General features: G+C 59.4%; 1 protein-coding gene across 2 annotated transcripts; it reads right to left on the minus strand.

Annotated features, from left to right (window-relative positions):
• Window positions 1–779: 779 nt before the first annotated feature.
• Window positions 780–15,832, minus strand: RBBP8NL (RBBP8 N-terminal like). Of its 2 annotated transcripts, XM_040247671.1 has the most exons (14): window positions 15,672–15,832; window positions 9,427–9,571; window positions 8,342–8,384; window positions 7,702–7,797; window positions 7,285–7,397; window positions 6,680–6,752; window positions 6,240–6,370; window positions 6,029–6,111; window positions 5,598–5,764; window positions 4,358–5,063; window positions 3,968–4,094; window positions 3,452–3,522; window positions 3,229–3,355; window positions 780–1,405 (listed from the first exon to the last, which is right to left on the minus strand). In XM_040247671.1, the coding sequence occupies exons 1-14, from the start codon at window positions 15,687–15,689 to the stop codon at window positions 1,386–1,388; spliced, it is 1,920 nt and encodes a 639-aa protein (XP_040103605.1). In that variant the 5' UTR covers window positions 15,690–15,832; the 3' UTR covers window positions 780–1,385. The 2 variants fall into 2 exon arrangements, with proteins under 2 accessions (XP_040103605.1, XP_040103606.1); XM_040247672.1 differs by lacking the exons at window positions 8,342–8,384; window positions 15,672–15,832 and having other exon boundaries at window positions 9,427–9,506.
• Window positions 15,833–23,079: the final 7,247 nt, after the last annotated feature.

Consider the following 23,079-nt stretch of genomic DNA (forward strand, 5'->3'; position numbering starts at 1 on the left):
CAAGTGGGGACAGCGACTGTGACCTCAGGGTATTGTCAGGGCTGAGCGGCTCAGCCAGGGAACGTCACTGTGCTGGGTCTACCTGGAGGCTGGAGACTGGGCACTCGCCGTGAAATCTGCCACATAGCTCTGAATGCTCCTCACGCAATGTGCCACACATGGCGCACAAATTTCTCTCTGTTAGCGAGGAGAAGCCGGGGTCAACATTGATGGATTAGGGCCCTGCTGGCCTGCTGTTCTAGCAGGAGGGCCCTGGCAGGTGGAGGGGGTAGGACCCACAAGCTGGCGGCTAATAGTTACACTGATGTCAGATGAGAAAGATAAAGGGGGATGGCTGTCATCTGGTTGTTGGCCCTCAGCTCCAAAACCATGCTGTCTGCTGCTGGATAATGGGGCTGGGCTCTGGGGTGGCCTCTCTTCTGCTAGCTGGCACCATGTTAAGCTTTGAGGTTGCTGCAGAGATAGCGGGGCAGCGGGCAGAACACGGTCTTCCTCGTTCTGTGCGGGGCAGTGTCCTGGGTGAGCTGCCCTGTGGTTGTGCAGAGGGCTGACGGTTCAGTGGCAGGTGTGGGGCCAGGGACACGGAGGTGTCAATGAGGATGGGGTCTACGTGGCCCCTAGCGCACAATTCTGTTCCTGCAGCCCTCCCCACAGGCTCAGCACACAGGGCTGGTTTGGATCCTACCCTTCAGACTCCCCATCCCTGGACACTCAAGAGTCACCCACCCGGGGAAGGTGGAGGCCCGGCTGAACCCCAATCCTGCCAGCTGCACACGCCATCCTTCCTTACACTTTATTCTCCCCATGCCCTGGGACCCCCTCTCTGCAGAGGCGCTGCACTGCCGCCTGCTGGCCTTCTTAGCCCTCACGGGGCAGCACACTTGTGGGACCCCGCAAGGGGGCGCCCGAGACCACTGCTTGGAGCTCGACACCCCGTCTGGAATGGGTAGCGAGGCATGCAGCCCCTGGGTCCAGGGTACTAGTGGAGTCTGGGTTGATGGGAGGAGGGGCACTGCCCAGGAGGGCCTGCCCGTGCACAGCAGAGCTGGGGGAGGGGCTCGGCTGGAGCTTGAGCCATCCCGGTCTCCCAGGACCCTGCTCCCCACAAGGGAGCAGATGCTGGGGTGAGAGTGGTGGGTAAGATCGATTCCAAGATGGAGGGGTTCAAAAGACCAATCATCTTGGCCTTCACACCCCCGTGGATGTGGCAGGACCCAGTCCACTACCCCGCTCCCGGGACTGTCTGCTTGGCTGGTAGTGGGGGTTGTCCTGGCTGAGGGCAGTCAATCGGGTGGGGTGCATGACTGGACAGGCTGGGATGCCCTGGTCTTTTCCCAGGTGCTGGCGCTGGGTGAGGCACTCCTGGCCCCCTGGTTCCTCCTTCCTCAGGTCGGCTTCTTGGAGGCTGTGGGAAGTGGACCAAAGTTAAGCTGGGAGGCACGGTAGTAACCTTGCATGTCCTCTCTTACGGGGACACTGGGCTTTTCCCCAGGGCCTCACGGGCAGTTTCTGGGAACACAGGAGCCCACACTGGCAGTCGACCTGTTCCTGATGGCAGCGGATGCTGGACAGGGTAGCCTGATCGGAGGGAAACCTTGGGAATTTGGTAGAAGATGTGTGACCCTGGAATCCGCCCGGCCCTGGGGCCTCCCCTGTGACCTTGCAGAGGGTCTGGGGCATCTGGATAAGCTGAGCTTACAAGGAAATGTTCTCAGAACACCTGGGATGTTGGCAGGTGCTTCCATGGGCCCCCGACTGGTTGGCAGGCTTGGGAGCGCTGGCCCGGCACCGACCCCTCTCTGAGAGGTCCAGGGGCTTGTCTGGGACATAGTCCTGTGTGGCCGTGCCCTCCTTCCCCTGAGGGCTGCCCGGGCCTCCAGGCTGTGAGTGCCTCTCTCTGGGCAGGGCTGCCCTGGCCGCCTCGCCCTCAGGACCCTCGGACTCTGAGTTGGCTGATGGGAAGAGTGGCGTCCCTCTGGGCCCCCAAGGGCCCGTCAGCCGGGCACTGCCTCTGGGGTCACAGAGAAGGGACATATGGTTCCTGGCACCCTTGCAGGTGAGACTTGCACGATGCTGGGCTTCAGGTATGCCTCTGATGCGGAACCAGCTCTGGTTCTGGGTCAGATGGATCAGGTTGGCATCCTGACCCTGTGTAGCACCTCTGTGACCCTGGGCAAGTTACCCCACCCCGAGCCCCGCCTTTCGCATCTGTGAGACAGTGATGGCTAATCCCCTGGCAGGCCCACGAGGCCCAAAGGCAGTAACGACTGAACGCTCCTTAAGCCTCTCTCTCTATGGGCACACGACACAAGGGCGCTATTCTCACTTATCGCCCGTGAGGTGCTGAGGGTATGCGTGCCATCTAGGGAGCCCCTGCCTTGGTCTGGGTGGGCGGGCAAGGGGCTGGCTTGACTCCATGTGGAAGGTGGGGGTAGATGTGGTGCACCCCTGTGTACCGTGCCTCCCAGGAAGGCTTCCAAAAATGCCCAGCTGGCTGTGCTGTGAGGTCACACCAGCATGCTGGCCTCCTCCAGCGCTTGCCTGACAAACACAGGCTGCAGTCACCTTCCTGGCAACAATGGTGCATTGTGGCAGCCACGGCCCAGCCTGAGACATGAACCTGCCTGGATAAACACCAGGCAGCGTGCAGTATCAGCTCAGTCATTCAAAGGCTCTCTTGGGCGCCTGGAGACCCGGCCCGAGCTGCCACTGTGGCCGGAGCAGGAAGTGGGAGCTGTCCTTATACCCTCGGCCTGGGTGGAGGGGGAGCCCACAGGCACCACCCTTGGCAAACGGGAGAGCAGTCCCCAGCCCCCCATCTGGAGCAAACACACCCACGCCAGGGGGCAGCAGCCTCTGCTGGGTCTCCTTAAAAGTGGACAAGGTGGTCCAGGCGAGCTTGCCCCCTCCCAGGTGGGGCTGTGAGAGGGGAGGGGTCTAGGACCACCAGGCCTGGGGCTGTTCGTGGCCCAGGATGCCCCTTCTCCCCTGAAGATGACACGACTGTGTGTCCCACTGCTGTCTCATATCAGCCATGATATCGCCTCCTTTCCAGAGGGAGACAGGCTTGGGGTGAAGGGGCCAGCCCAGCGAAGAGGAAATGGACTCAGGGTCTGCCCAGGCCTGACCCAGGTCCTCTTACAAGACTGCTCTGGGAACAGCTCTGAGTAGCCAGAAAGGCTGGGGGCATCAGTGCTGCAACTGCCCCGCCCCCACCCGGGGACCTACCTTTGCTCCAGGGGTCGGAGGCCCGCTTCCTCTTCTGTGGGCCCCGTCCACACTCCTTGTCGCAGACACACCCGGGTCCTTCCCCTGGCGAGCTCTGTGTGGACTCCGCCCTGGTGCTCAGGCCCATCTGAAGGGTGGGGATGTGGTCATGGTGAGGACCGCCCCCCCAAGCCTGGGGCAGCCAGGGTGCCACCACCCCACCCCAGTGTGCGGCTGCACTGACCTCACTGTCCGAGGTGTCTGGCTCGTCCAGCTCATCCGACTCCGGCTGTTGCCCTTGGACTTTGCTGAGCTCTGCAGGATGCAGGGTGTGGGTCAGGCCAGGATGGTGGCCTGGACATCTAGTAGAAGCCTAGGCCCCTAACCTGCCAGGCTGGGACCAGTGGCAACACCTTTGAAGCTGGGGAAACTGAGGCACAGAGAGCCCGAGTAACCTGCCCTGGGGGGGGGAGTCCAAGCCCAAAGTCCCCGCACTCCTGCAATGACCCCGCCCACTGGGGTGCCCCTGGCTTGGTTACTGGGTGACAGGGAACTCATCACCTGCCCTGAAGCCCCAGGTGCTAGGATGCTCTCCATTCACTTCCTGTGGTCAGAAACGTGCCCTCCCTGGGGCCCTTGCTCCACTCTGGGTCTGGAGGTAGGGAACCAAATCTGAGACCAGAGTTTGTTGGGTCAGGCCCTCCCTGCTCAGTGTCGTTCCACTTCCACCGTGGAACACTTCCCGTGTTCGCATCCTCACCTGGGTGGCCATCTCCACCAGGCCTTGGTGGGTAGGGGGGAGGTTTAGGCCTCCCTCTGTCCTCCTCTCCTGGCCCACTTGCAGAGGGCAGGCTGAGGTGGGGCCCTGGGGCAAAGTAGGGGGCGTCCTGATGGGAAAGAAGGAAGAGACTTGAGCTCATGTAAGGCAATTTCCCTCCCCCTCCCCCACCCCCACCCGGCCTCAGGCACAGCCTGTGGAGGCCATGGACAGGGCGGGGCTGGAGGGCCAGCTGGCTCCCCGTGGCTTGTGACCTGGGCAGCAGGCTTTCCCTCAGCAACTGGCTGGTGGAGCAGAGAAGAGAGGGCAGCCTGGGGCCCAGGTGCTCTGGGTGGGACACACAGAGCCCAGGAACGGGGCTTGGTCCCTCACCGGGGAAGATAGATGCTCTTCTGCCTCTGGCTCTCTGGCTTCCTGGGTGCCATTGCTGAGTCTCTGGGCTCCACACTGGGCAGGTGGTCCCACTCCCTGGGGTGGCTCAGGGCTGGGCGTGGGGACCCGTCGAGGGCTGAGTGACCCCGGCTGGTTGGCAGGCTTGGGAGCGCTGGCCCGGCACCGACCCCTCTCTGAGAGGTCCAGGGGCTTGTCTGGGACATAGTCCTGTGTGGCCGTGCCCTCCTTCCCCTGGGGGCTGCCCGGGCCTCCAGGCTGTGAGTGCCTCTCTCTGGGCAGGGCTGCCCTGGCCGCCTCGCCCTCAGGACCCTCAGAGTCTGAGTCGGCTGATGGGGAGGGCGGTGTCCCTCTGGGCCCCCAAGGGCCCCTCAGCCGGGCACTGCCCACCCTGCCCTGTGCCCGCAGCTGCTGGGCCAGGAGCATGTGCAGTGCGTCTTCCAGCCGTGGGTTCCGCACGCCTACCAGGGCGCCCGGCAGGCCCAGCAGGCCTGAGGGCTCCTCCCAGGCCTCTGCCTCCCCAGCCTTGAGGCCCTGGGATTGGGGGCGGCTGGGGGCTGTGGCAGGGGCCGGGGGGCTGCCAAGGTGTAGTGTTAGGTGGCGGTTCAGGAGGCAGAGGCGGTCGGACTGGAGGGAGTGCTTCAGGGACTCGCAGGTCTTGGCAGAGGGCCGAGAGGCCTGCAGGATGCTGTGGGGAAGGAGAAGCCTGTGATTGTGGGGCATGGTCAGCCCCACTTCACAGGGAGAACTAGGGGCCCTGAGGATGAGATGGGTGCCCACGTGACTCGGTGGGCAGTGGGGAGGGGAGTGCCCGGGCCCCTGGGGATCAGGTGCCTGGTTTCAGAGTTGAGCTGGGGCCTGGGGGTCAGAGGAGGGACCTGGCCACTAAGGCCTCTCCCCCTTCTGGGCGTCAGCTGCCTACCCAGTCCCCTGGAGCACCCTGCCTACAACCCCACCCCCACTCTCCTCGGACCACGATGAAAGGGGTTGCCCAGTCCCTGTCTCCTCTGTCCACGAACCCCCACCCCGCCCTGGCCGTTCAGATGTCAGTGTGGGAACTATGCTGCAGGCAGGGGAAAGCCAAGCCAGGGAGAACAGTCTCCTGAACGGAAAAAGGGAGGGACGCCCTTCTGTTGGCCTCTGCCTTAAAGCTGGGACCAGGGGAGGAGACTGGGTACCCAGCTGAGGCAGCTCCTGGCAGTGGCAGAGGGCGGGCGCTCACCTGTCCAGAGGGAGGCTGTGCTTGCCAGATGGGCTGGGTGAGCTGTGCCTGGTGGGCGGCAGTGGGGGCGTCCCATTGGTGGAGCCCTGGTCAGCGGAGCAGGCCCGAGACCCAGGCCGCACCACGGCGATGGTCCCATGCAGCTGGTTGGAGATGCGCTGGGGGTTCTGCACAGGGTGGGCAGGTCAGCCTGGGTGGGCTTGGCTGCTACCTTCTGTCCTTTTCTCTGTGTGACCTCTGGCAGGTCTCCCACCCACTCTGAGCCTCGCTTCCACCCTTGTCCCGTGGAGCTCAGGACTCTCTCTCTGCTTGGCGCGAGGATAGGCATGTTGCCATGTGCATGACATACAGCAGGCAGTTCTGGCCTCCTCCTTGGGCTGCCCGGGAAGAGGGAGGAGTGGGTTCAGGGGTTCGGGGTCCCTCACCCTCACCATTTCCGGGGTCCGTGCCTCAGGAAGATTGGGACTTGGGGAGATTTTGGCCATTGGAGATGTCCCGTACACCCCTGGCCTTTCTGTGGGAGGAGGAACAGAGAGCAGGACGGTTGCTGAGAGGGGTCAGCTCAGCCCCCGGCCCGAGGGCTCCCTGGTCCCAGGCTGCTCAGCCCCCCTGCCCCACACCCCCCCTCCCATGGACCTGCACCTGCATGGCCATCCTCTGTCTCCTCGTGGCCTCCCAGTGGTTTCTCAGTGACGGCCTTCTGGGCACCCAGGGAGGGGAGCAGCAGGGGTGATGGGGGCTCCGAGACGCCCTCCCTGAGCTGGGGCTTGGGCCTGTCCCCAGTGGGAGGCAAATATGAGGCAAGTGAGGGGGCAGCATCCCAGAGACGATCAGAAAGCCCAGGGCGCCCTCCTGGGGGCCAAGCCACCTGTGCGGGAGACCCAGGTGACCAGGAAAGACATCATTGTGGGCTCACACCTATGTCTGGGGGTGGCCCAAACGCCAGAGCTGCCATGGATGCTGCAGCCCAGGTCCATTTCTGGGGGGTCTTGTGCAGACCAGGGGAGGTTGCTATCTGTCCCAGGATGCTGGCCTGTGGAACCCCTCCCCCTGCACAAGTGCCTGGGGCTCCCCCCACTCACCCTGGGCCCTGAAGCCGCTTCACTTCCTCCTTCAAGGTGTCATTTTCCTCCTGCAGCCGCGTCAGCTCAGTGGCTGCAGAAGGCACTGGTTAGGAAGGACTGGGGAGGGGGAGGGCGAGTGGGGTCCTCACAGCCCTGGGAGTCCCCCTGTCCTGGCCCACCTGAGGCTCCAGCACTTGGCTCGGGGCCTGGCATACAGCAGGTGCCCCATAGATGCTTGCTGCCTGAGTGGGTGGGTGGATGTTGAGTGAGCAGCACCAGCCTGGAGGCTGTGAAAAGGGATGGCGCTCCCTAGCCTCGATGGACCCCCAAGCCAAAGGAAAGTGGCTTGTGCTCATCAGCAGGACTCATGGAACCCAGGTGTCTGCGGGACCCTCCTTATCCTGAGAAGGGATGCCCTGGCCCGGTGACTGAGCAGCAGTTGGCCTGTGAGGTCCAGCGGGGGGCTTTGCACCGTCTGTCTGTGAGTTGGGGTGTGGGTATCCCTCCTGACAGTGCAGCCCTGGATCACCTCCTCCCCTTTTCCCAAGACCCCTCATTGAGCTGAGGAGGTGGGGGTCACTGGCCCCCACAGGAGGACGGGGTGCAGGAGGAAGGGCGCTCACTGAGGAGGAAGACGTGCTGCAGGTTCTGGAGGAGGGAGCTCTCGAACTCTTGCTGCTTCTTTCTGGCCAGCTCCTGGGTGACCATGCAGCGGTCACACAGCCCAGCCCGCAGCCTGCGGGGCAAGGAGGGACAGCGAGAGGCTGCTCTGAGAGGGAGGGACCGGGATGCCGCGCCCCCCGCCCCACTCCCAGGACCTGCCCTGCCTTTCCCCACCGCGTTGCCCACCCCGTGGGCTAAGCACACCACATGCTGTTGAGTTTGGGAAGGAACCTTGAAAAGTGCAGTTTACTTAAGGCTCTGAGAAGCCCTGCAGTGGCTGAGTTGACTCCAGGGCATCCCCAACTCATTCTCCACAGAACGCTCTGGTCTTCCTCCACCCTTGCCCCCATCATGAGTGGGCTGTGAGGTGCCCCCACCTGTTCTCCAGCGCCCGCAGGTTCTCCTTCAGTGCCTTCTGCTGCTCCCTGAGCTGGTGGTTCTTGGCACAGAGCTCCTCCACCCTCTGGGCATCCCTGTGGGGGACGATCTGAAGTGGGGGGGTCTGCTCTACCCAGAGAGCTCTCTGCTCCCCACCAGCCTCTCCCTGGCCACCAGCCTAGGACTTCCTTGAGACTTGGGGCCTCTCAAGGGCAATGCCAGCTCGCCCAAGCGTGAGCGAGTACAGCCTTGAGGACTCTATCTCGTCCATGTGCCACCTGGCAGCGTTCTGTGAAGTGGGGACCTGGGAGTCTGCCTGTCGGTCTCCAGGACTCACGTGGAGCCCCCCTGTTGATAGCTATCCGTCCCGGAGGTGCCCTGCATGGATGTTCCTTGCCCATCCCTTTGGAGGGTCCTTGTTCACTCTGGTGGGCTTGGACTTTCCAGGCCTGCTTCCTCCAGTTCCTTGAGGCATGACCTTGGACCAGACTCCTCCTACCCGCTATGCTGAGTTTCACTTTCTCCTGCATCACTGCTAGTGGCAGTGCCAGGGCCCTGGGGCTGCAGGGGAAGAGGGGAGATGAACCCTGGGGAGTCATTGCCCTTCCAGTCTCCTGGGCCAAGCCTGTCCTCACTCACCGGCACCTCTCTGAGTTCAGTTCCAGAAGCTTGTTCTGCAGGCCTGAGGAGTGAGGAAAGGAGCAGAGGTCAGGCCCAGCTGGGCTGCCGCCTCTCCCTGGAGCCGGGGCATTTCCTGTCCCTGGTTGTCTGGCAGAGCCCTCTCCAGACACCCGCCACCTGCCTGGGTCCCTGCACTGACTCCGAGGTCACCCCCTTGGAGGGCTCCCAGTCTGCACCTATTGCCAGCTTCTGGTCCGTCTCCTGGCTCCTTGGGACCCTGGTCTGGGCCCAGCCTCTCCCCTCCCTTGTCTCTGGCTTTGGTGTCAGCTGGGGATGGGTCCCAGATGCTGGAAGTCACCAATTACCCAACTAAGGCCCGGGAGGGATGCTTTTTGGGTGCTGCCAATGGGCCCCCAATGGAGACCCCAGCAGAGCCCCTCCTCCCTTCCCCATCATGGTCTGGCTTGGGTCCTAGGCTAGCCCAAGCAGTCCCCGCCCCTCTGGGCCTCTGGGCCTTTGATGTGGGAGGGGAGGTGAGCACTCTCAGAAAGGTCAAGGGAGGGTCTGGTCCAGGCACTGGGGGAGTGAACGGAGCAGGTAGCTGCAGTCCTGTTGCTGGTGGGGAAATTGGACAGACATGCATACCAGGGCAGAGCTTAGCCTGGAGTTCTGGAAGGGGCAGAGGGATTTTAGCTCAGCACCCGGAATGTTCCAGACAAGCCTCTGGAGCCTTGGGCTCCATTCCTACAAAGAAAGTAGGTGACCTCCCTTCTGGGGACATGGAGGCCCCCACCTTGGGCAAGGGACTGGTCTTGGCTATAGTGTCTCAGCTCTCTGTGGCCAGGCTGGTCTTTTATTCCTGCTCTGATGTGAACTGACCGTTTGGGGGCCACCCCTCCAGGGCTGCACTTGGGTGTTGGTCTAAGGCTGGTTGCCTGGCCACGATCCAGGTCTGGGCTCTGGGTCAGGACTCCTTTTCTGGTCCTGCAAGGCATGGTCCTGGTTTTGGCAAGAATTGGAGGCAACATGTGGGAGTCCCCTGGCCTGACCTTGGCCCTTAAACTGCTGTCCGGTTGAGAGTTTGTCCTCCCCAAGGTACTCACCCATGACCTCATTCTCGTGGACTTCCTTCAGTCTGTTTAGTGACTCTGTGAAACTCTCCATGGCTCCCGTGGCCCCGGCCCTGGGTCCTCTGTGCTCCAGGTGTGGGGATGGCCCCTTGGCCTCTACTGCCCCTCTGTTTCCAGCCTGTGGAGCAGGAAACCAAGGGACAGTCACATTGGCTCAGGAGGGATCTGTGGGCTGCAGGGTGCAGGAGGTAGGTGTGGGAGTCCTGTCCTGTGACCACCCGCTAGGTCATGTCCATGCCTGAGGGGGGCATGTATGTCCATCCTGTAGGGATGGGACATTCTCACTTCATCTCAACTCCCTAATCCAGTCTTCACAGCAACCAGATGGCCTGAGGGGACCAGTTCCCACTTGGTGCTAGGGCCATGAGGGTGCACACGACCTGTGATGAAGCCCCAGACTGGAGATGCCCAAGCTGGCCGACAGCTGGCAGGTCAGTAAGCCAGGGTGTGTTCAGCCAATGGGAAAGCTCTCTCAGGAGGGTCCAGGTGCCTGCAGTGGCATGGATGGCCCCGTGGGGGCAAGGTGGGGAGTTCGGGGGTTGGCTGGCTATTTTCTCTGTAGGAACTGGTGGCCGTGCACTGGCAGAAGTCCACCTAGCCACCCCTCATGGCCTGGGCCCTTTTTCCTGCCTGTGTTTCACCTCTACGAAGCATTTGCTAAAACTTGAAAGTTTGTGGGATTGAGAATCCAAGCTGGGAGCTGGGTAACCTTGCCCGTTGTATGACTGCCGTAAGCTCTGGCCCCTCTGAGCAGTCCTTTCTTCCCTCTGGTAGTGGCCACGGGCCCCATCCAGCGGGCCTGGTGAGTATGCCTTGGGGTCCCACAGGGTCCAGCTTGGAGCTGGGAGTGAGCCCGGGGCTCAGCCCAGCGGCAGGTTCCTCACTGTGATGCCAGGCACCACCCTCCTCCGGGTGAGAGCCCCTCAGTCCTGGTGGCACACCTCCGGTGGTGGATACCACAGGCCACCATTGCTCTGTGGCACTACCTGTCACCCAGTGGGAGTCAGACCCACAGCTCATAGCCAGGTCAGCAGTGATGCCACCAGCCCAGACCCGTGCCATCATCACCTCCAGGCCAGGGGGAGGCAGCCCCTCTGGTCCCTCCTTGTCCTCAGCCCAAGGAGCCCTGGGTTCCCTTGGGTTTGTGTCTGTACATGCCCAGAACCTCACTTTCCCTCCTTCACAGAGCCTGCCTCGGCCCAGGCCACCACCAACTGGCTCAGTGCTCCACCTCCCATAGGAGGGCCTCTTCACAAACCCTGGAAACCTCTGCCCAAAGACCCCTTTGGCCTTGCCCGAGGCCACACGCAGCTCCCTCCCCCAGCTCCTCACTGAAGGAGGTGTGTGGTCTCACTTGCATTTCAGAGACCGGAGTGTTTGCATCAGCAGTCCCCAAACTAGAAACCCTCCAGTGCCTGCTGGTAGTGTCCAGCGGTGGCAGGAGAGATGACAATCCGGCGCTGTTACTGTTTGGTTCCGAGACACTGCAGAGCAGGCGCCAGACTGGGGAAGCCAGCGCACTGCGGGATTCCTGCACAGGAAGTGTAGAAGAGGCACAGCTGCTCTGGGCTCTCCGAAGCTGGGTGGTGGGCGCCCTGGCAATGGGATCACCAACTGAGGGGGCAGGCCCTATGCCCCCAAGAGAAGCCAGGCTGCGGCAAGCACTGTTCTGGAGCTTTCTAAGGGGGCTTGACAGGGAGGTGGCTCTCAGCTGGGTCCTCCAGCCCCAGGCCCAGCAAGAGGACAGAGAACGGTCCTGTGTCTCACGGTGGCCACCAGAGCCCACAGGCAGGGATGTGCTAGACGGACGGAGTGACAGGAAAGTGGGGCTCTCCAAACTCGTTTTAGACCTGCCTGGCCTCTGGGACACTCCCAAGAGATGGCCAGGGAAGAGGGGGTGGTCCCTGCTTACTGGCTGTGTGTTGGGTGGGTGAGGGCTCTGGGAATGAGAGGAGCTTGGTGGGGTCCCCTTCCTTGAGGCTGGGAGCCAGAGGAATGTCCTGGCAGGTTAGGGAACAAGCTGCTGAATTGCAGAGGGTCGGGGAGACCAGGGCTGTAGGGTGTACATGGTAATCCGACCTCACTTCCTGAGCCCATCTAACCCTGACCACACTGCAAGGAGCCCACTTTCCAGATAGGGAAGCTGAGGCCCAAAGACATCAAGTCATGCTCCCTGGCTACCCAGTGGGAAGCGGGAGTCGGGGCTTGACTTCTCCCTGGGGCTGAGGATGTGTCCTTGCCCGCTGTGGACCAGGGATGCGCTCCAGGTGGCCCTGCTCTGCTGGCTCTCCCATCTTCATCTGATGGTGGGAGACGGGACTTTGGGAGGAGCTCTCCTCGGCTCAGGCTCCCTGCAGGGGGAGGTGGGCCAGCTGGGGAGGGCCAAGCCACTGTGCCTGAAATTCCACCCAGACCTGCCTGACAGGCCGTTCTTCCCCATCAGCGTCTACCATGGGCCGTGGGCTGGGCCAACGCCCATGAAGGAGCCGCCCCTGGGAACCTGCAGTGCCCTAGGCCCAGGAGAGGCTCTGCGGATGGGCGCAGGTCTGAGTGAAAGGCCAACATTGTTCCTAATGACAGCACTGTGGTGTGGAGCCAGGTGGGTAAAGGCCCAGACACCCTCCTCTGTCTGGGTATCCCAGGCTCCTCTCTATTCCAAACCGCCCAAAGGCCCCACCTGGCTGCCCCTCTGGGGTCTCTGATGGGCAGGGGGCAGCATGGACAAGACACGGGGCCGGGCAGGGCCAGCACAGCTGGAGGGTGTATTCTGCTAGGAGCCCCACATCTCCCAGGGATGACCAGGACTGTCCAGCCACTGGTGACAGTGCCATGGGGATGGTATGACTCCCCTGGGCCGGCAGGTGACAGAGAGTGTTTGGCCAAGGAGAAGAGGACAGTCAGTCTCCTGGGGCAGCCCTTGACCCAGCCCCCACCCTCAGAGTGCAGGGGGCCGGGGCGGGTCCAAGGAAGCAGCGGGTGGATGAGGAGGTGGGTCCCCAGCTGACAGAAATTTGGTGGTTGTGGGTAGGAAGAACCTCGGCTGTAAAAGTGCATGTCGGGGCTTCCCTGGTAGCTCAGTGCATAAGAATCCGCCTGCCAGTGCAGGAGACACAAGTTCGAGCCCTGGTCCAGGAAGATCCCACATGCCGTGGAGCAACTAAGCCACACTACTGAGTCTGTGCTCTAGAGCCTGGGAGCCGCAACTGCTGAAGCCCGCCTGCCTACAGCCTGTGCTCCTCAACAAGAGAAGCCATTGCAATGAAAAGCTCGTGCATCACAACTAGAGAGTATCCCCATTTGCCAAAACTAGAGAAAAGCCTATGCAGCAACAAAGACCCAGTGCAGACGGAAACAAGTAAATGAATATAAATGAAATTACTTTTAAAAGGTGCACGTGGTCTCGGCCAGAGGACGGTGGGCCAGCCCTCCCTGGGGGCCTCCCTGGTGTTTGCCAGGTATGCTGAGAGCCACTGAGGGGAGAGGCAGGGAGGCTGCTCCCAGGCCTGGGGTGGGGGCTACAGTGATGTCAGGAGGAGGGAGCAGGTTATCGCATGGGGTCTTGGCTGCTGCCTCTGGGCCTGGGGGCTCTGGGCACTGGAGAGGGTGGCCTGAGTTGCCCACTACGGGGGCGGGGGGTGGTGGTGCTGGAGGCAGAGAGCTGAGAGCTGCTCCTCAAGGGCCCAGGGTCACTCCTACTCCTGCTCTGGACGCCCAGGCTGGAAGGTCTCTGCTGGGTGGAGCCCCAGAAGCTGCAGGTTGCAGGGCAGGGCAGGGGTCAGGCACACCGGTGACCCTGTGCACCTGCCACTCATCTGGGCAAGGTCAGCCTGCACAGTGTGCCCTGGCCTGCCTGGAGCCTCTGTGGACGGGACTAGTGTGTCCCCAGAGCCTGAGTCCCTCATCTGAGGTAACCATGCTGCTGCCACCTCAGGTGGTTGTGGGTGTGTCCCACCAAGTACGTGTGTCCAGACGATGCCTTCCGGGTGATGTGTGTACTCAGCGCAGGGCCCGGCAGGCACTCAGCTAGCTGCAGATGGAGACCTGCATCCACCACATGCAGCGCCTCCGGCAGGCAGCCCCAGGGGTCCAGCAGGGCTCCTTACAGGAGCCCAAGTTCAAGTGCCACCAAGGCCCTCTACAGGAGGAGAAGAACGCCCCTGAGTTCAGAGCAGAGTCTCAGATGCCAGCATTGATGATACACACTCGTGCCCTGCGTGGACACTCAGGGACCACTGGGTCTTCGTGGCCGTGTCTCAGGGAAATGCCCCTGCCGCCATGTACAGAGAAGGCCACCAGAGCCCCAGCTGTGGCCCTGGTCCGGGTGTTGTCCGCTGAGCTGCAAAGCCTTGGTGGTGAGGTTCTTGCCCGGCTCCTGGGCCAGCCAGCAGGGCCCTGGCCACTTTCTCTTGTTGGGGCCTCTTCTCCAGCATGCCCTCAGGCCCAGGAGCCCCAGGCCCCCAGTTCTGTGCCTTCTCTGCCGTTGACCCCTCCACCCTCCTGCGAGTAACACGGTGACAATGGTGCAGCAATAACCATAGCAGTGCCCTTGTTCCCCAGGCATCCGCTCAGCCGAGTCCCGGGCCAGGGCTCTATGCGCTGTGCGGCGCCTACTGCAGGTCCCCTACCATGTCCCAGAGTGACCCAGGCACGCTCCGCCTGCCCGCAACCAGGGGCCTCACGAGGCTGGGTACACCGTCCAAGCCCTTTCCATGTCCCCACATGGGTCTTCGTGGAGCACCTGCTGTGTGCCCTGGCTCAGCCCACGGGTGTGATTGGAGCTCGCCCTGCCTTCTGGCACTCACTGTCCCATTCTACAGATTCAGGGACAGGTGTGAAGCAGGTCAGAGGCTCCGGTGGTGGCTCCCTACGCCCCACGTGGTGAGGGAGAAGCCCCTTCTCCGGTCACCTTAGCTGAGTCTCTCTCCCACTGTGTCTCAGTGTTCTGGGCCACAGAATGACGGCAGTGTCCTGGCCCAGCTCCTGGAGACAGGAGTCTGCACCACCTTGGGCTGCCGGGTCTCCTCCATGTGGCAGGCATCCAGTGCCCATTGACTGCAGGTGGTCAGGGGCCAGCCTGCCAGCCTCCACATCCAGACGTCCGGCAGGAACGTCTCATGTAGTCAGTCCCTGGGCTCACGTTGCCTGTGGAGTGGCCATGACAGCCCTCACTGTGCAGATGAAGGATCTATGGCCCTGAGAGGTGGCACTACTCCACAGTCACCAGCTCGCAAGGGATATGGCCAGGGCAGCCTCCTGCAACCTCCTGGGCCAGCTCAGAGGGCAGGTCCTGAGAGGTGCCACTGCCTGGTTGGTTTCTAGCATCACCAGACACGTAGACCCATGACACATGAGCATACATATGTGATGCCCTCACGTGCAGACACAACAGTATCCTAACAACATCCCGACAACTACTGCACAACAGAGAAACGTGTGCACATGCGTGCACTCCCCCCACTGTGCACGTGGCACTGCGCAGGACGGAGGAAAGCTGCTTGCACGTGTGCGCACACACTCGAGTACCACATGTGCGTGTGCACACACGCACAGAGGCACAAGGCAGGTGTGCACTCGCTCAGCAAGGCCGAGGTGTCGCTGGTGGCTCAAGTAACAGTGGGCCCTGCAACTTGATTCCTCAAGGATGGGCCGGCCCAGGGCCACTGCGACTTCTCCGCCGCCTTCCTGAGGCCTGGTGGGGGAGGCTGAGCAGGGCCGAGGCCTGGGAGCCTTTTGTCACTGTTCCCCAGGGGACACCGAACTGAGGGCAGCTGATGTCCTACCGTGCCCGGCAGGGAGCCGTGGCTGGCTGCACCACGCTCCACCCCTCATTCCCCAGCTGCAGCCTGTCTGAGGATCCGGGCGGTGAGGCCGGACCAGGATGAAGTGCCAGGCCCCCAGCCTGTTCCCAGTGTCCCCAGAAGACCCAGGGACTTCCCGACACAGCAGTGCCAACCGCAGCCTTCCAAGCCTTGGCTCCCCCAGCCTGTCTGCCCAGCAAGCTCGCTGCGGCCTGTGCTCCCACTCAGTCCCCTGGACCGTGTACCCCAGAGCAGGGGCTGCGGCCACCACCCCACCCTGGCCCTTCCTCCAGCCCCCATGAGCAGGGGCTGGGTCTCCGCCTGGTAGCTAGCACCCCACAGTGACCCCAGATCTTGTGCCCCTTCCCCTGCCCCCAACTACTGAAGCCACTGGGGCTCTGGAGGCCCCCAGGTACTCACATGGCCCTGTGTCCGCATCGACCTCCAGGGACCTCCACTCTGCTCTGGGACGCTCCTGCCTGAGAGATGGAAACCCGCACTATGAACTTGCTTGGGAACAAGACATAATTTTGGCCAAACCCGCTTGACAGGTTTTCGATTCCCCCGGCCAGGAGCAGAGAGGAGGCAGAGCCGGCCCAAAGCCGCCCAACGGGTTCTGCCATCGCACAGAAAGTGGCAGAACGGGTCGGGTCTGACCCTCACAGAGAGAGGATTGTTTCTCCATGATCTCTGCATGGCCTGGGCCTCTGGCTGGAGCCGGGCAGTTTGCAAGGAGAATCCAGGGCCTGGAAGTGGACGTGAGGGGCAGGGCAGGGGCAGATTGTGGGGGAGGCGGGGGAGGAAGGAGCATTGTCACCTCGGGGTGGAGGAGAGCAGCGAGCCTCTCCCCTGGCTCCCGTGAGCTGAGCTGTCCTGCCTCAGTTTCCTTGTCTGTAAATTGGGGATGATGACCACGGGCCTGCCTCTACTGGAGCTCTGGAGATGGAGTCTAGGTGTGGGGTTGGCAGTGGCCCTGCTGGGTTGGGGCCCCTGCCTGTCACTGGCTCCTCTACCCCCCAGAAGAGAACAGGCAGGTGGCCTAGGCGGGTGGGCATCTAGGGTCTTAGGGCAGCCTGGGATGCCCTGTGGGGCTGGGCCAGGGGCCACCACCATGGGCACAGGAGGAGCCGGGCATTGCGGTTTTCCGTGTTTGTCCTCCGCTCGCGACACTGTGGCTGCACTCATGCAGAGAAGAGCTGGCCCGAGGGCTGCAGCTGCCACCCACTACTCTTCCCCCTCGGCTCCCCCCTGCTTCCTCCACAAGCCCCCACCCTGTGCTCCCTCACCCTGATCCCCCTTAAGCTACACCCAAATTCCTATTCCCAACTCTGCACAGGAGCCCTCCCCTGGGGTACCTGAGGGAACCCCAGGGAGTGCTCTGGGCTCCATGGGGGAGGACCCGGGCTCCAGGCCAGCTGCCCTGGTGAGGTCCCAGGAGGCACTTCCTGCTCCCTGGTGAGGCCCCTTCCGGCTGCCCCCCACCCCCACCCCAGGCTCTCAGGGGAGCAGGGGTCTGTTGGGCACCCCCAGGCTCTAGCCTGCCGGGAGCTTTGCAGATGCCTCCTGGCTGGGCCTGTGGGGGAGGTGTCTGCATGCTGTGGGGCCCTTGGCATGTGCCCTGCACAAGGGGGTGGGCATGGTGAGCGTGGCGCAGCCTGGCCTGTGGGGACTGTGTGCGTGTGTGTGCTCAGCCCTCAGCTTGTCTATTCACGTGTTTGGTGTGCTCTTGTTGTGTACGTGGTGTGCTATGTTCAAGGTTCGGGTTGTAGATGTGAGGGTGGGCTGTGTGGCTTTGGCTTTGTGTGCCTGGGTCTGGGTGTCCTCACGGGGAGGACAGAGGCAGGGGCAGGGTTGACCCTCAAAGCAGCCAGGGTCAGCCTAATTGAGCCCTGCCCCCCTCCCTCCACCTCAGCCAGTTTTGAACCCCAACTCTGCCCCTTGAGAGCTGATTCACCTTGGGCCAATCACCCCACCTCTCTGAGCCATGGCCTTGTGAAAACTGGCTTCATGATGGCAGCTGGACCGGGGTCTGCCCCAGGAGGTGCTCACTGTGCTTGTCAGTGGATTGGGCATGGGCTCCACCTGGACCATGTTAGTAGTTGAACAAAAGCTCTAGTTCCCCATAAAGGGAAATTCAGAGCCATCCCACAACCCAGGGATCCGAGGTGCCTGCAGCACTGTCTCCATGTCTCTAGCAATGCACCGTGCATCGACGGGTGCGTGGATGAACCATCCACAAGCCATCCACACCTCTTTGGGAGGAGAAGACCTCTGACACCCCAGCGATGCAGTGAATGTCAGGCATCCCGCTGGGGGAGGGCAGCTCAGGAGGGGACGCCAGCAGACTCCAAGATGAGAGTGTGCAGAGAGGGAACAGCCAGAGGCAGTGGGAGGCTGCCAGGGTCCAGGATCAGGTGAACAAAGGGTGGCAGAAACTTCCTAGGGTGACAGCATGTTCTATACAGCATTGTGGTGATTGGTATTACAGGGGAGTGCCTGTTTGGCAAAACCCATCAACTTACACTTTAAAAGTGTGAATTTTGTTTTATGCAAATTATACCCCAATAAAGTTTTTTTTTAAATTAATACACTAGAGTAATTTTAGGCTCACAACAAAATGAGAAGGAAGCACAGAGATTCCCCATGTGCCTCTTGTGCTGCCCCCACCGCTCCACCCCCGTTATCCAAACCTCCCACCAGATGGTGCATTTGTTACAACTGATGAAACTGCATTGACACGTCATCACCACTCAGGGTCCACAGTTCACATCAGGGCTGACTATTGTGTTGTACATTCTTTGGGTTTGGACAAACGTATCATGACATGTATCTACCATTACAGCATCATACAGAGTACTTTCACTGCCCTAAAAATCCTCTGTGCTCCACCTATTCATCCCTCCCTCCTCCCACCCCCCGGCCACCCCTGATCTTTTCACTGCCTCCATAGTTCTGCCTTTCCCAGAGTGTCACAGAGCTGGAATCACACAGTCTGCAGCCTTCTCAGATTGCCTTCTTTCACTTCATAACACTCACTTATACATTCCTCCACGTCTTTCCATGGCTTGATAGCTCATTTCTTTCTCATGCCATTCAATTGAATATTATTCAATACCCCGCCATCTGCGTGCATCACAGTTTGTCTGTCCATCACCTGCTGAAGGGCATCTTGATTGCATCCAGCCTGAGGCAGTTATGAATATGGCTGCTGTAAACAACCACATGCAGGTTTTGGTGTGGACACAGCTTTCAACTTCTTTGGGTAAATAGAAGGAGCATGATTGCTAGATGGTATGGATAGTCAGAGCATGTTTAGTTTAATAAGAATGAAGTTGATTTTGAGAAACCTGAAATGCTCTCTAGGATACGCAGGCATGCTGTTCTCCCGGCCCTGTACCTCCCCACCCCCATTCCCGAAGAGAATAAGACTCCACTGTCCAGCCAGGCTAGGGGCCACATCAGCCGGCTGCTCCCAGGTGACAACGGCTGAGCTTGCTGCCACATGTGCAGAGACCAGTAATCCTGGGGCCAGGGGTGACAGGGGGCCACAGCTTTATTCAGGCTCCCTCTCTTTGTCCCAGACACATGTGGACACTGATCATAAGACATTTGTTCCTGTGTTAATCGTGCCACATCGGTGGGAGCGGTGGGACCAGGCAGGCGCAGAGGAGCAGGAGACACGCAGCCTAGGGCCCACCCTGGAGGGTCACAGAGCACCACTGGAGGACGGGTAGTACCGAGGGAGGCCGCTGCTTGCAGAGTCTGCTGCGTGCGGGCCCTGGTGACATCCCATCACCCCAGTCACGTGAGCAGGTGCTGGAGCTGTGGGGAACAGGAAGTGAAGGATGGTTTGTGACAGGGTGAGAGGGCAAAGGTCCGTCTAGTCAAGGCTATGGTTTTTCCAGTGGTCCTGTATGGATGTGAGAATTGGACTATAAAGAAGCTGAGCACCGAAGAACTGATGCTTTTGAACTGTGGTGTTGGAGAAGATTCTTGAGAGTCCCCTGGACAGCAAGGAGATCCAACCAGTCTATCCTAAAGGAGATCAGTCCTGGGTGTTCATTGGTAGGACTGATGTTGAAGCTGAAACTCCAATACTTTGGCCACCTCATGTGAAGAGCTGACTCATTGGAAAAGACCCTGATGCTTGGAAAGACTGAGGGTAGGAGGAGAAGGGGATGACAGAGGATGAGATGGTTGGATGGCATCACCGACTCAATGGACATGGGTTTGGGTGGATTCCAGGAGTTGGAGATGGACATGGAGGCCTGGCGTGCTGTGGTTCATGAGGTCGCAAAGAGTTGGACACGACTGAGCGACTGAACTGAACTGAACTGAAATGAGGGGGCAAAGGAGAAAAGGAAAGATATATCCATCTGAATGCAGAGTTCCAAAGAATAGCAAAGAAAGATAAGAAAGCCTTTCTAAGTGATCAACGCAAAGAAATAGAGGAAAACAATAGAAAGGGAAAGACTCGAGATATCTTCAAGATCTCTTCAAGAAAATGAGAGCAACCAAGGGAACATTTCATGCAAAGACGGGCACAATAAAGGACAGAAACTGTATGGACTTAATGAAGCAGAAGATATTAAGAAGAGGTGACAAGAATACACCAAAGAACTATACAAAAAAGATCTTAATGACCCAGATAACTACAATCTGGTGTGATCACTCACCTAGAGCCAGACATCCTGGAATGCAAAGTCAAGTGGGCCTTATGAAGCATCACTACTAACAAAGCTAGTGGAGGTGATAGAATTCCAGTTGAGCTATTTCAAATCCTAAAAGATGATGCTATGAAAGTGCTGCATTCAATATGCTAGCAAATTTGGAAAACTCAGCAGTGGCCACAGGACTGGAAAAAGTCAGTTTTCATTCCAATCCCAAATAAGGGTAATGCCAAAGAATGCTAAAATTACTGCACAATTGTACTCATCTCATATGCTAGCAGAGTAATGCTCAAAATTCTCCAAGCTAGACTTCAGCAGTATGTGAACCAAGAACTTCCAGATGTTCAAGCTGGATTTAGGAAAGGCAGAGGAACAAGAGGTCAAATTCCCAACATCCACTGGATCATAGAAAAAGCAAGAGAATTCCAGAAAAACATCTACTTCTGCTTTATAGACTACCCCAAAGCCTTTGATTGTGTGGATCACAATAAACTGTGGAACATTCTTAAAGAGATGGGAATACCAGACCACCTTACCTGCCTCCTGAGAAACCTGTATGCAGGTCAGGAAGCAAGTTAGAACTGGATGTGGAACAACAGACTGGTTCCAAATTGGGAAAGGAGTAGATCAAGGCTATATATTGTCATCCTGCTTATTTAATTTATATGCAGATTACATCATGCGAAATGCTGGGCTGGATGAAGCACAAGCTGGAATCAAGATTGCCGGGAGAAATATCAATAACCCCAGATTTGCAGATGACATCACCCTTACGGCAGAAAGCGAAGAGGAACTAAAGAGCCTCTTGATGAAAGTGAAAGAGGAGAGTGAAAAACTGCCTTAAAACTCAGTGTTCAAAAAACTAAGATCATGGTCCCATCACTTCCTGGCAAATAGATGGGGGAACAATGGAAACAGTGACAAACTATTTTGGGGGCTCCAAAATCACTGCAGATGGTGACTGCAGCCATGAAATGAAAAGACACTTGCTCCTTGGAAGAAAGGCTATGACCAACCTAGACAGCATATTAAAAATCAGAGACATTACTTTGCTGACAAAGGTCCATCTATGGTTTTTCCAGTAGTAATGTATGGATGTGAGAGTTGGGCTGTAAAGAAAGCTGAGTGCTGAAGAACTGATGTTTTTGAACTGTGGTGTTGGAGAAGACTCTTGAGAGTCCCTTGGACTGCAAGGAGATCCAACCAGTCAATCCTAAAGGAAATCAGTCCTGAATATTCATTGGAAGGACTGATGCTAAAGCTGAAGCTCCAATACTTTGGCCACCTGATACTAAGAACTGACTCATTGGAAAAAACCCTGATGCTGGAAAAGATTGAAGGCAGGAGAAGGGGATGACAGAGGATGAGATGGTTGGATGGCATCACCAATTGTATGGACATGAGTTTGAGCAAGCTTTGGGTGTTCGTGATAAACAGGGAAGACTGGTGTGCTGCAGTCCATGGGGTTGCAGAGTCAGATGTGAGTTTGTGACTTAACTGACTGAGGGGGCCTTTAGAGGGATTGCAGAGCAGGTGGCATCCACTGAGAGGTCAGAGGGTGACGTTGGGTGAGAGCAGGAGGGAGAAGCCACGTGGCTAGAGAGTACACCTGGAGTGAGCAGAGCCCATGATGTCAAAGCAGGGCCTGGGAGCTCAGGGACAGGTCCTCGTCCCCAGCCTGGAGTCTCCCTTACTCTGTTGGGCGGATCAAGCCCTGGATCTTGAGCTCAACTGCCCCTGATCCCCTGGGGGAACTGGTTCAAACCTCAGTTTCCCTGTTCATCTGACTGGCCATCACCAAGGACCTGCCTGGGAAACCTGGACCAGCTCAGTGGATATGAAAGTACAGGAAAATGCCCTGTGAGGTCTGGGACACCCCTCTCAGTGTGTTGGGACTGAGGGACCATCAGGAGAGCTGCAGCTGGCCAGGGTTCAGGTACAGGCACCACTGGGCAGGCCAGCAACTTCCAGGAGCACCATGCAAAGCTTCTCTACCTCTGAGGTCATGGGTGGAGGGCGAGGGCAGGGGAAGGTGCCTCTTGGCCTAAGGAAGGGGCATCCAAAGGAGGGTCTAGGGGGTGGCAGATACCCTCTGCTTCCAGTGAGCCACAGACTCCTTCACTCATATGTTCATTCGAGCCTCTACAGGGCTCAGTCCTAAGGTCTGGGTGCACACATGGTTGCGGCCCTGATGCAAACAGGTCTCTGCTGCTTAGGAGACTCTGGCTGTCAGAATCAGGTGCTCGGGAGCACTCTTTGAGCATCAGTGTACTCGACTGTACCCCAGAGACGAGGATGCCCACTTGGCAGGTGGTGAGATGGTGTCTTGGCATCACGCATGCATTCATTCAGAGTTGATGCCCCAGGGAGCCAGGAGCTGGGGATGGGGTGACCTAACCAGGTGGGCACCCATCTCTCAGAGGGCATGTTGTCCAGGAGACTGTGGCCTTGTATCAGAGCTCAGGGGCTGCTCCAGGGCCCTCAGTCTTCCACTTCAGTTCAAGGCTGGAGCTGGCTGGGCAGGAGAGCAGGGAGTCGGGACAGGTCCCAGAGCCCAACCTGGAGGTCCTCTGCACCAGGCGGCCTTCCTCTGATACCAGGGGAATGGGGCTGCAGAAGCAGGGCTCCAGGCCCCCAGCCCTGCCTCCCTGGACAGCTGGAGGCAAAACTCTGGCCCGGTGAGGTGCTCTCCTGGGCTTTTATCCCTGCACTGGGAGGGGTTGGAGATAAGGCATCAAAGGCTTTTGCAAATGTACCTTTAAAAGCTGGGCCTGTTCTGCCTGCTGTTTGTGTTACTGGATTGATGGATGGGGTGGGAGGGGGGTGGGGGGCACTGGCCCCCAGATAAATGGGTCACCTATTAATATGGCCCTGCAAAGCGGGGGGGTAGGGGTGGGGAGGAGCTCCTATGATGTCTGGAACTGCTGTTCCCACCCTCACTGAAGACAGACTCCTGATGACCTGGCTGGGGGAGGGGGCAACTGGCAGTGGGCTTGTCCTGGGCAGTTGGAAGGGTGGAGGGGGCCTGGGATTTCTTAGGGAAGAGAGAGGGTGTGGCACCCCCCAACCCTCCCTCTGAGTGGCCTCAAGACCAGGCACCCTATTTGGAAGATTCCTTTTGATAACGCAGGACCTGTAAGGACGACCCACCTTGCAAA

This window comes from Oryx dammah, unplaced genomic scaffold, assembly GCF_014754425.2.
Source record: "Oryx dammah isolate SB20612 unplaced genomic scaffold, SCBI_Odam_1.1 HiC_scaffold_10, whole genome shotgun sequence".
NCBI classification, from domain to species: Eukaryota; Metazoa; Chordata; class Mammalia; order Artiodactyla; family Bovidae; genus Oryx; species Oryx dammah.

Bases quoted from the DNA above. Each gene is read 5' to 3' on its own strand.
- RBBP8NL (XM_040247671.1), bottom strand. The intron at 4,095-4,357 runs GTGAGGGACCAA...CTTTCCCATCAG, and splicing joins AAGAGCATCTATCTTCCCCG to GACGCCCCCTACTTTGCCCC. The intron at 1,406-3,228 runs GTAGGTCCCCGG...CACTTCCCACAG, and splicing joins CTCCGACCCCTGGAGCAAAG to CCTCCAAGAAGCCGACCTGA.